This window comes from Sarcophilus harrisii, chromosome 5, assembly GCF_902635505.1.
Source record: "Sarcophilus harrisii chromosome 5, mSarHar1.11, whole genome shotgun sequence".
NCBI classification, from domain to species: domain Eukaryota; kingdom Metazoa; phylum Chordata; class Mammalia; order Dasyuromorphia; family Dasyuridae; genus Sarcophilus; species Sarcophilus harrisii.
This window is the reverse complement of record NC_045430.1, coordinates 57,230,727-57,243,273: the sequence shown is the minus strand read 5'-3', so window position 1 is coordinate 57,243,273 and position 12,547 is coordinate 57,230,727. Positions and strand designations below refer to the sequence as shown.

Below are 12,547 nucleotides of genomic sequence, written 5' to 3'. Positions count from 1 at the left end.
TCTCAAATTATCCAGTCAGACAGAGATAAAGATATACTGGGACCAAAGAAACCATGTTGATTCCAGGGCTGGAGGAGACTGTCATCTCAAAGAATCCAGCGTCCAGTAGCCAGCCTCCAGCCTCCAGCCTCCAGCAATGAATAGGAGAAACCCAACTTCTTAAATACCTTTTTCTCTAAACAAAGGAAGGGGTAAGAAACATGGGAAAACTTCTGTCAGGATAGGAGAGGCCATAAATCCTAAAAACCCAGAGACAGGATGCCTGAATACACAGGAATAAAGATATCAGTGAGGTATCTTGGAATATTTTAGAGGGATAGTGTAAATTCTTGAGGACAAAAAGAGTCAGGAAGTCTACTCTCTTGTTTATCTTGCTAACAATTTATAACCCCAGAGCAAATGGTCCCCAGTCTTAATGGGCCAGAGGGGGAGTTTTACAGTTTAGGGGATTAAGACAGAACAATTAAAGAAACTGAGACAAGGGAAACTAGTGCAGGGAAACTGAGTCAGGACAGTTAAAGAGAACTGTGGCATAACAATACATCCAGACTTTGGGAGATTGTACTTTGGCCAGAAGACATTTCTTCCAAGCCAGGTGCTTGCCCAAACAAAACAACAGTGTTTAATCATTTTTTTTTTTTTTTTGTCCTTCACTGTATATTTTAATATTTTATCCCAATTCTTAAAGCCTATTTCCTAAAGGGCTATTTTCTGGAATTCTAAATATATTTTTAGAGTCTGCTACCTTAGTTTGTTCCTTTCCCATGGTTCACAGTATCTTGTCTTCTTTGATAAAAGACTCACCCAATTTTACCAAAGGGAAATGAGAGTACTCTCATAGACTCTAATCGATCTCTTCCAACTTCAGTCACCCAGGCAGCTCACCCAATCTTACCAAAAGGAAAGTACTCTTATGAACTCTAAATGATTAAAGGCTCTCCCACCTACCCCATCCACCCCTGTTCACTAGTTTCTTGCTACCTGGGTTATACATAATTTATGTGTCCAATTCCAAACTTTTCTCCACTGTATTATCTCCTGAGCTGAATTAATCTTCACTAGCCTAGTCCTGGAGATCTTTTCATTTCTGCATTCTCTGAGAGTCTTTTTTCAGGTATTTACTTGATCAGAGCAGGAGTTCCTGAGCTGAATCCAAGGATCACCAGAGAATCTCCAAAGGGCTTCTGCCCAAGGATTCAGTATGGGAGAGGCCCCTCACAAACAGGAAATATCCCGAAAGAGTCCTCAAAAGTGTGTGTGGTTCTACCAATTCTACCCCTACCCAAATAAAATCAGAGGCTGTCAAGATTGAAAAGCAAAAAGGATTTATTATGATCTTGTGAAAAAGTGTAACTCCCCAACAAGGTGTCATTAGTAAAGGTGTGCATACAAAACACAAACTGCAAAACACAAGATTATATAGATCCTAATGCAGAAGTTCCCATCCCCCACTGATCTTTCCTCCCATTGTCAGGAGGAGTCCAGGCTTACATCCTAAGCATAGAAATTCATCCCAGAGACAAAGAATATTAGTCAACAACAACCTTATTAGGTACTTAAATGCTAATGAAAAGTGGGAGGGGGGACAGGGGAGGAATGTTTATCTAAGATAATCTAAAAACCTGCATTTTCAAAAACTTTTTTTGCTGAGGCAATTGGGGTTAAGTGACTTGCCCAGGATCATACAGCTAGGAAGTGTTAAGTGTCTGAGACCACATTTGAACTCAGGTCCTCCTGACTTCAGGGCTGGTGCTCAATCCACTGCACCTAGCTGCCCCTACGCCTGCATTTTTAGCTATCGCACAACTTGTTACTGTAGTCTCAGGTCACAATTAGGGAATAAGCTGAAGGCATAGATCAAGGCCACATCCTTAGAAGAGGTCTTCATTCAGTTTATTCCATTCGAAGGGGGAAAAGGAGGAAAAATAGGTTCTTTTTTTTTTTCTCTTAGTGTTTTTACCGGAAAAGCTTGATCTCAGCTTAAATTTACCTTTTCAAGCAGCTTTCCCCAATCCTCCTTCCTATAACAGTACCAGATTTTAGGCGCTAGCACATAGCACAGAACAAGGCAAATAAAAGACTCTTAATAAATGTTCATTTCCTTTATTAAAGGAATGTTTTTTTTTTCTATGAGACTCATTACCTTTATTGAGTATATATAAACATAAGTTTTGCATACATACATGTACACAATATGTGTATATACATATACATGTATATACATGTATGTACACACACATATATATAGATGAGTTAGAGGAAGTACATTCCTGGCCTAAGAGAAGGCTAGAGCAAAGGCCCAGAAATTAGAGCTGGGGCATAGTGCCCCACACTAAGCAGACGTCATTAGAGTCTCATCCAGTCCCCCAGCGGTCGTTGGTGGAGCTCTTCCGGGCTACTCCCATAAACCCGCCCCATCGCGTCACCTGAACACTGCGCGTGACGTAGGAGGAAGAAGACGCCATTAGAGGCAGTTGTAGTGGAAGCGCTTTTCCTCCTTGGCTTCTGACGTGGAGCGCCGTCTCTTTTCGGACCTTTCCTTGGCGCTGGAAGTCCTGTTTGCCCGTGGGGGCCCGGTGTTGTCGCTATCATAGTTGTTGCTGTCGACAGGGCCCGGCCTGAGCCCACAGGCGGCTGCGGGGCCGGCCTCTGATGTGAAGGCGCCGTAGGGGCTGCTCTGGGAGGTCGGCTCTGCTCGGAGGGCGGCGGGCGGGCGGGCAGGATGGCGGCTGTGGCGGCGGCGGCGGCGGCCGGGGCCGGAGCGAGCAGCGGCCGAGCCTACTCGTTCAAAGTGGTGCTACTGGGCGAGGGCTGCGTGGGGAAGACGTCGCTGGTGCTGCGCTACTGCGAAAACAAGTTCAACGACAAGCACATCACCACCCTGCAGGTGCGCCCCGGGGCCCCGGGGAGGCGGGGCAGGGACCGCGCCCCGCCGCAGGCCGCCCTGTCACCTTGGGGCGCCGGAGATAACCCCTTTGCGGCCTCGCCACGCTTAGGCCGAGGCCGCCTCGGAGCACACTTGCCCCTTGTTCTCTCTTGTCATGCGTGTCTCCCCTCTACCCTTTTTCAGCAGCGCGTCTCCTTTTCTTAGGTCGTGTCGGTCTGTAGTGAACAAGCGTTTTTGAGGTGTCTCCAAAATCTTTGAAAGTTAGAAGGTGTTCCACGGCTTTGGAGACAGTTGGTAATAGTGTTTACTAGGTGCTTGCTAGATAAAACATTCAAGCTTTTACTATGTGCAGCTAGATTGAGAAAGTCATAGAGTTTTGCCTTGTGGCATAGAGACCTAAGGGTTTATATGCGGGATAATTGAAGTATCTGCTAAAAATACTTAACTGTTGGCTAGATAGATAAAGCCTTTACTCAGTGCTTATTCTGTGTCAGATAGATGAAACCTTTATTAATTAATTTCTGTGAGATAATGTCTTTATTATGTTCAAGATAGAGAAAAGCATTTATTAAACTTACTTTTTGTGGCAAATAGTTTCTTTAAGCACCTGCTGCCAGGTTCTGTGGAGATTCAAAGAAGCAAAAGCCTCTGCCCTCAGTAAGAATATTCTATTGGGAGAGATCTTATGCAATTAGCTAAGTATTGACTGCGGTTGGGTAGTGAATGTCTTAGGAGTGAAATGTTTTGGCTTTCTGAAATAAGGGACTTGGATTGGTTCCTGGTTGTGTGAAATTGACATCTAACTTAATAGCTTGGTGATGACTAAGTATTTATGCAAGTTCCATTTTGTTCCTCCTGTCTTATATTCCTAATGGCAGAACTGGACTCTGGAAATGACCTGATAGTTTCATTTGTTGCTTGTGTCAGGGTTATGAAGCTAGCCAGATAGAAACTTAATACAGTTACTCTCTAAAATTAAGAAACTTAGAACTGTAACTTATTTTATATGTTCTTCTGTGTTACTTTATATGGTAAAAGTGCATTTCATTGAATTATAGAGTAAACATTAGTGGGGAAGTGGAGGTAAAAGTATATAGCTTTCCTCCCCCTCCCCTAGGAAGGCTTGGTGTAGACCTTACCAAGTAACTTGGGCAATTTAACTTTCCTGGTCTTAAATTTCTTCATCTGCAAGATGGAATAGATAAAATACTAGCCATTATTGCTGTCATAAATCTTCAGTAATTGTGTATGGGTGGGGGTGTATGTGTGTATTTCACATTACCCACATATTAGAGAGTCTTAATTTTTCCATTGTAGGTGATTCATGTTTGTTTCAAAAATTCTAAATCTCTAATGTACTTGAAATAATCTGAATTCTGGCAGATAGCGGCTCTTTAATGACACAGGTAAAAAGAGAAGTGGGCTAAAAGTGAATTTTTGGTAGCGGTATATTTTAATATATTTACTCTTGCAAGAGTCATTATGTACTAAAGAAATTAAAATTTTAACAATTTAACAAATAAGAATCTTATGCACAGGTCACTAAACTGTAAGATAAATAAGAATCAAGGACTACAGAAATAGCCCATTAAACAGACCTATAATGTAAACTTATATTTTGAATGATACTTAAAACATACCTTCTTGCTGTTCTAATGTGAACATAGACGTTTTGAAGTTTCTAAGTTATTTCGAACATTTGACTTCCATTATTGAACATAAAATAATGGTACTTTGATTTTAACTGCCCCTACCATCCACTAAATATTTAAACCAGTCAGGAGATGGTGACCATGTGTTTCTGGTTAATGGTATCCAGTGATACCATTAGGCTATGTAAGGATTGAGAGAAGTTGGAGATTTCCAACTTTAACTAATTAAAACCTGTGGAGATGTGTTTTAATCTAGGTGAAACTCCAGTTGAGAGTATCTTGTTTCAGAATTTATGTTTAAAAAATATTTTATATATGTACATATATGTATATATGTATGTATACATATAAGATCTAGTAATATATTGGGACATTTTTGTGTTGGATTGTTTTGACCTAGACTTCAAATTTCTGTTTTTTTAAGAGCACCATAATCTAAAAAGATGTCATTGTTTTAAATGGTAAAATTTGAGTATTGGATTAAGTTCTGTGGTATTGTGTGACATAGGAAAGTCCCAGTATAAAACGAAGAAATTTTCTAAAACTCTTGGATCTTTTAATTGAGGTTGTGTACAGAAAATCCATATACTTTTGATTTACAAATAGAGGATAAATTTGATACTGTGGAATGAGTACTAGATTATAATTCAGAAGGTTAGGATTCTTAGTCCTGCCTTTGCATGGGATTGGATGGCAGGCAGTAGTTATTAAGCATCTATTGGGTACCAGGCATTCTGCTGAAAACTTTTACAAATTTTGTCTTGAATGATTCTCATAACAATTTGGGAGATAGGTGATATTTTTACATCTGAGGAAATGGAGACTGAGAGAAGTTGCTTGACTTGACTAGGGTCACATAACTAGTGTGTGAAGCTGGATTTGAATTTGATCTTCCTTGACTTTAGATACAACTTGTCAGATACAACTTGTGAGTGTTAATTTTTTCATTTGTAAAATTGGGATTCGCTTAATCTCTCAGAGTTCTAGGCAACTCCAAGCTAATAAAATTAAGTTGATGTTTTTCTTTTGAAGTGGATAGCATTTTTGCACCAGGAGTTCTAAACTCCTGGTTTGGATCAAAACCCTTTTCTTTCTTCCTCTTTCCTTGTGGTCCTAAGGAAAAAATTTAAAAATATCCATTTTCTAAATGAGTTGATAGACATCCTCAGAGCAAGCTTGCAAGTTAAGATCTAGGAACTGATTCTGCAGTTTCCCAGCTAGATTCAGGTTAATGTAACCTAATGTTACATTAAATTAGGTTAAATGTAACCTAGAAAGTTTGGATTTGATATTTTGAACTGGGATAACCAGTTTGAAGTTAATCAACTTTTAGAAGTCTAAATATAATTTTGCTACCTTTACAAACTAGGGCAAGTAAGTGTGACAATACATGTTTTGAGGGTGTCCAAAGATTCCTTGTTAAAGGCATTCACAGAGATTACTTTGTTTGGCTCTCTGTCCTTTTGATTGCTAAGTTAGCTGTTCTTTGTGGCCCAGGACAAGAAAGAGATATAATGGGTAGAGATATGCTACAGCATATAGCAACCATTCTGTGGATACAGGTATAGCTCCTGGGCAATCTAGACCATATCTTGTGGCTTTTCATCTTCACTTTCTTCCATATCACCCTATCCCTCTCTCCAAAAGAGGAGAATTTGTGCCCAGGGAATGTTGAAGGAATTGGATGAGGCCCAGGCTGGTCCTTTGAAGAAATTATGGGATGACATGATGGAATAACCTAGGATTAAAATATTTATTATATACTTTAGGAAAAAGAATCCATATCCCTTGAGGTCAAAAAACTCACTAACATTAAAAAAAAAAAATGAGATGACATCTTTATGTTTGTGTTTTAGCAAGTAAAAAATTGGAGACATGGAAAGTTTGAATAATTTTAGGACTAAGTTTGATCTTGCTCAAAAGAAGACCCGGCAGTCACTTAATTGAATTAATGGTATAGGTTTTTTGTTTGTTTTGTTTTGTGTTTCCTTATGGTAGAATATTTGTTTAGTACTTTTTGGTCATTTGAAGAATTCGAAAGATTTTGCTTTTTAAACTGTTTAGATCCTGACCAGAAATTAAGCACAGGTAGCAAACTCTTGTTTGCTAGATGTGACCATTCTGTGAGAGTAAATTATAATAATAAAAATGTAGAGGAACAAAGATTAGCTGGTCAAGAGGCAAGATATCTTGAAATTAACTTTGGTTATAGTGGGTGAAGAAAAATAAAAATACATTTATCTGCTACGTTCTATTGACTTTTCTCTCCATAGTGTATCTATTTTTTTTTTTTTTTAATTTAATAGCCTTTTATTTACAGGTTATATGCATGGGTAACTTTACAGCATTAACAATTGCCAAACCTCTTGTTCCAATTTTTCACCTCTTACCCCCTACCCCCTCCCCTAGATGGCAGGATGACCAGTAGATGTTAAATACATTAAAATATAAATTAGCTACACAATAAGTATACATGACCAAAACATTATTTTGCTGTATAAAAAGAATCAGACTCTGAAATATTGTACAATTAGCTTGTGAAGGAATCAAAAATGCAGGTGGGCATAAATATAGGGATTGGGAATTCAATGTAATGGTTTTTAGTCACCTCCTAGAGTTCTTTCTCTGGCCGTAGCTGGTTCAGTTCATTACTGCTCCATTGGAAATGATTTGGTTGATCTCGTTGCTGAGGATGGCCAGGTCCATCAGAACTGGTCATCATATAGTATTGGTTGAAGTATATAATGATCTCCTGGTCCTGCTCATTTCACTCAGCATCAGTTCGTGTAAGTCTCTCCAGGCCTTTCTGAAATCATCCTGTTGGTCATTTCTTACAGAACAGTAATATTCCATAATATTCATATACCACAATTTATTCAGCCATTCTCCAACTGATGGACATCCATTCAGTTTCCAGTTTCTAGCCATTACAGAAAGGGCTGCCACAAACATTCGTGAACATACAGGTCCCTTTCCCTTCTTTATAATCTCTTTGGGATATAATCCCAGTAGTAACACTGCTGGATCAAAGGGTATGCACAGTTTGATAACTTTTTGAGCATAGTTCCAAACTACTCTCCAAAATGGTTGGATTCGTTCACAACTCCACCAACAATGAATCAATGTCCCAGTTTTCCCACATCCCCTCCAACAATCATCATTATTTTTTCCTGTCATCTTAGCCAATCTGACAGGTGTGTAGTGGTATCTTAGAGTTGTCTTAATTTGCATTTCTCTGATTAATAATGACTTGGAGCATCTTTTCATATGACTAGAAATAGTTTCAATTTCTTCATCTGAGAATTGTCTGTTCATATCCTTTGACCATTTTTCAATTGGAGAATGGCTTGATTTTTTATAAATTAGAGTTAATTCTCTATATATTTTGGAAATGAGGCCTTTATCAGAACCTTTGACTGTAAAAATATTTTCCCAGTTTATTGCTTCCCTTCTAATCTTGTCTGCATTAGTTTTGTTTGTACAAAAACTTTTCAGTTTGGTATAATCGAAATTTTCTATTTTGTGATCAGTAATGATCTCTAGTTCTGCTTTGGTCATAAAGACCTTCCCCTTCCACAGGTCTGAGAGGTAAACTATCCTGTGTTCCTCTAATTTATTAATAATTTCATTCTTTATGCCTAGGTCATGAACCCATTTTGACCTTATCTTGGTGTACGGCGTTAAGTATGGATCAATGCCTAGTTTCTGCCATATTAGTTTCCAATTTTCCCAGCAATTTTTATCAAACAGTAAGTTCTTATCCCAAAAGCTGGGGTCTTTGGGTTTGTCAAAGACTAGGTTGCTATATTTGTTGACTATTTTATCCCTTGAACCTAACCTATTCCACTGATCAACTAATCTATTCCTTAGCCAATACCAAATGGTTTTGGTAACTGCTGCTCTATAATATAATTTTAGATCTGGTACAGCTAAGCCACCTTCATTTGATTTTCTTTTCATTAATTCCCTTGAAATTCTTGACCTTTTGCCCTTCCATATGAATTTTGTTGTTATTTTTTCTAGGTCATTAAAATAGTTTTTTGGGAGTCTGATTGGTATAGCGCTAAATAAATAGATTAGTTTAGGTAATATTGTCATCTTTATTATATTTGCTCGCCCTATCCAAGAGCATTTAATATTTTTCCAATTGGTTAGATCAGACTTAATTTGTGTGAAAAGTGGTCTGTAATTTTGCTCATAAAGTTTCTGATTTTCCCTTGGCAGATAGATTCCTAAATATTTTATATTATCAGTAGTTACTTTAAATGGAATTTCTCTTTGTAACTCTGACTGTTGGATTTTGTTAGTGATATATAAGAATGCTGATGACTTATGTGGGTTTATTTTATAACCAGCAACTTTGCTAAAGTTGTGGATTATTTCTAATAACTTTTTAGTAGAATCTCTGGGGTTCTCTAAATATACCATCATGTCATTGGCAAAGAGTGATAATTTGGTTTCCTCATTGCCTATTCTTATTCCTTTAATCTCTTTCTCAGCTCTTATTGCCAAAGCTAGCGTTTCTAATACAATATTAAATAGTAGCTGGTGATAGTGGGCAACCTTGTTTCACTCCAGATCTTATTGGGAATGGTTGCAGTTTGTCTCCATTACATATGATGCTTACTGATGGTTTTAAATAGATGCTGCTGATTATTTTAAGGAAAAGTCCATTTATTCCTATACTCTCAAGTGTTTTTAATAGGAATGGATGTTGGATTTTATCAAATGCTTTTTCTGCATCTATTGAGATGATCATATGGTTTTTGTTAATTTGGTTATTAACATGGCCAATTATATTGATAGTTTTCCTAATATTGAACCAGCCCTGCATTCCTGGTATAAATCCTACTTGATCATAGTGTATTATCTTGGAGATGATTTTCTGTAGTCTTTTTGCTAATATCTTATTTAAGATTTTAGCATCAATATTCATTAGGGAGATTGGTCTATAATGTTCTTTCTCTGTTTTCAACCTACCTGGTTTAGGTATCAGTACCATGTCTGTGTCATAGAAGGAATTTGGTAGGACTCCTTCATTCCCTATTTTATCAAATAATTTATATAGCATTGGGGCCAATTGTTCTTTAAGTGTTTGGTAAAATTCACATATAAATCCATCTGGTCCTGGGGATTTTTTCTTAAGGAGTTGTTTAATTGCCTGTTCTATTTCTTTTTCTGAAATGGGACTATTCAAGCAATTTACTTCCTCCTCTGTTAGTCTGGGAGGTCTATATTTTTGGAGGTAGTCATCCATTTCACTTAGGTTATCAAATTTATTGGCATAAAGTTGAGCAAAATAACTCCTTATTATTTCTCTAATTTCCTCTTCATTGGTGGAAAGTTCTCCCTTTTCATTTTTAAGACTACTAATTTCATTTTCCTCCCTCCTTTTTCTAATCAGATTTACCAAAGGCTTATCTATTTTATTGGCTTTTTCATAGAACCAACTCTTAGTTTTATTAATTAGTTCAATAGTTTTTTTACTTTCAATATTTTTAATTTCTCCTTTTAATTTTAGAATTTCCAATTTAGTATTTGATTGGGGGTTTTTAATTTGGTCTTTTTTTAGTTTTTTTAGTTGCAAGCCCAATTCATTAATCTTTTCTTTCTCTGTTTTATTCAAGTAAGCCTCTAAGGATATAAAATTCCCTCTTATTACCGCTTTGGCTGCATCCCACAAATTTTGGTATGATGTCTCATCATTGTCATTATCTTGAATGAAATTATTAATTGTATCTATAATTTGCTGCTTCACCCAATCATTCTTTAAGATGAGATTGTTTAGTTTCCAATTACTTTTTGGTCTATTTCCCCCTAACTTTTTTGTTGAATGTAGTTTTTATTGCATCATGATCTGAAAAGAAAGCATTTACTATTTCTGCTTTCTTGCATTTAATTTTGAGGTCTTTATGTCCTAATATATGGTCAGTTTTGAATAGGTTCCATGAACTGCTGAGAAGAAAGTATATTCCTTTCTATCTCCATTCAATTTTCTCCAAAGATCTAACATACCTAATTTTTCTAATATTCTATTTACTTCTTTAATTTCTTTCTTATTTGTTTTGTGGTTTGATTTGTCTAATTCTGAGAGTGCAAGGTTGAGATCTCCTACTATTACAGTTTTGTTGTCTATTTCTTCTTGCAACTCTCTTAACTTCTCCTTTAGGAAGTTGAGTGCCATACCACTTGGTGCATATATGTTTAATATTGATATTGCTTCGTTGTTTATGCTACCCTTTAGCAGGATGTAGTTACCTTCCTTATCTCTTTTAATTAGATCAATTTTTGCTTTTGCTTGATCTGAGATAAGGATGGCTACCTCCTTTTTTGACTTCACCTGAAGCATAATAGATTTTGCTCCAGCCTTTTACCTTTACTCTATATGTATCTCCCTGCTTTAAATGTGTTTCTTGTAAACAACATATTGTAGGGTTCTGACTTTTGATCCAGTCTACTATCTGCCTTCTCTTTGTGGGGAGTTCATCCCATTCACATTTATGGTTAGAATTACTAAATCTGTATTTCCTGCCATCCTAATAACCCCAGATTATGCTTTACTTTTTCTTGCCTCCCCCAACCCTCTTTCCCCTTTTTGAACTTATGTACCCCACTTGTATCACGATGCTTACCCTCTTTATAATCCCTCCCTCCCCCTTTGAATCTTTTCCCCTTCCTTCCCTTATTACTCTTTTTCTTTTCCCTTTTCCTCTCCCCATTTTTAATGAGGCGAGAGAGAATTTTCTCTAAAACAAATGTCAATTATTTTTTCTTTGAGCCAACTCTGATGAGAGTAAGATTCACACAATGTTCCTCCCCCTCTCTAAATTCCCTCAGATATGATAAGTTTCCTTAGCCTCTTTGTGGGATGTGGTTTCCCTCTTTTTATCCCTCCTTCCCACCTTATTCTGCCATCATCCCTTTTCCATATCTACTTCCCTTTTTTATGTTATATCAGTACAATCAAATTATACATGTATTCTTTTTGTATATCCACAACAGAAATATAATTTTCAAGAGTTATTTTTACCTTTTCTGCATCCCTTGAGTTCTATGGTTGGAGATCAAATTTTTTGTTTAGTTCTGGTTTTTTCTTCAGAAACAAATGGAATTCATTTGTTTCATTAAATGTCCATCTTCTTCCCTGGAAGAAAATGCTCAGCTTAGCTGGGTAGTTTATTCTTGGCTGCATCCCAAGTTCTTGTGCCTTTCGGAATATCATATTCCAGGCCCTTCTTTCCTTTAATGTAGAGGCAGCCAGATCTTGGGTGATCCTTATTGTGGTACCTCGGTATTTAAATTGGTTTTTTTTTTTTTGGCTGCTTGTAAAATTTTTTCCTTAATCTGATAGTTCTGAAATTTGGCCACAATATTCCTTGGGGTTTTTATTTTAGGGTTTCTTTCAGAAGGTGTTCGATGAATTCTTTCAATGCCTATTTTACCTTCTGATTCTATTACATCTGGGCAGTTCTCTTTGATGATTTCTTGTAAAATAGTATCTAGGCTCTTGTTTTCATCATAGTTTTCGGAAAGTCCAATAATCCTCAGATCCATAGTGTATCTAATCTTCCTTTTCTATTTCCTCTGCTATTATCTTGCCTTGGTTTCATTCCATTTCATATAGAATATTGCAATTAAATTACCTCTTGATGAGCTGATCCTTGTTCCTCTACATTTTTATTATTACAATTTATTCTCATAGTCATATGTAATTAACTTTTTTAAAAAAATGCATAACTTCTTTTATATTTATCCCTTTCTTGCACAATAATTTTCACTTATTTTTGTTGTTTACTTAATAAAATCCAGAGTTTGACTTGATTCTCTCTTTCACAGTCTAACTCTGATTTTATTTCTTAGTTGTCCCTCTTACATATAAGATATATTTTTCCAATTATACTATTTAGTATTTCCAAAGCCCATTTTGCCTTTCCCTCTCACTGTATTCTCAAATTCCTAGCATTCATTCCTTTGTCTCTCTCTTTTGAAATCCTTCCTGTTCTTCAAG

The 12,547-nt window shown here is 36.7% G+C and overlaps 1 protein-coding gene across 1 annotated transcript in view; it reads left to right on the top strand.

The window, feature by feature from the left end:
• The first annotated feature begins 2,720 nt into the window (after positions 1 to 2,720).
• The window catches only part of RAB21 (RAB21, member RAS oncogene family), a 36,046-nt gene continuing 26,219 nt past the window's right edge, over positions 2,721 to 12,547 (top strand). Inside the window, exon 1 of the mRNA XM_031938948.1 lies at positions 2,721 to 2,887. Within this exon, the coding sequence (XP_031794808.1) occupies positions 2,723 to 2,887 (165 nt within the window). The 5' untranslated portion in view covers positions 2,721 to 2,722. The remainder of the gene's footprint in view (positions 2,888 to 12,547) is intronic.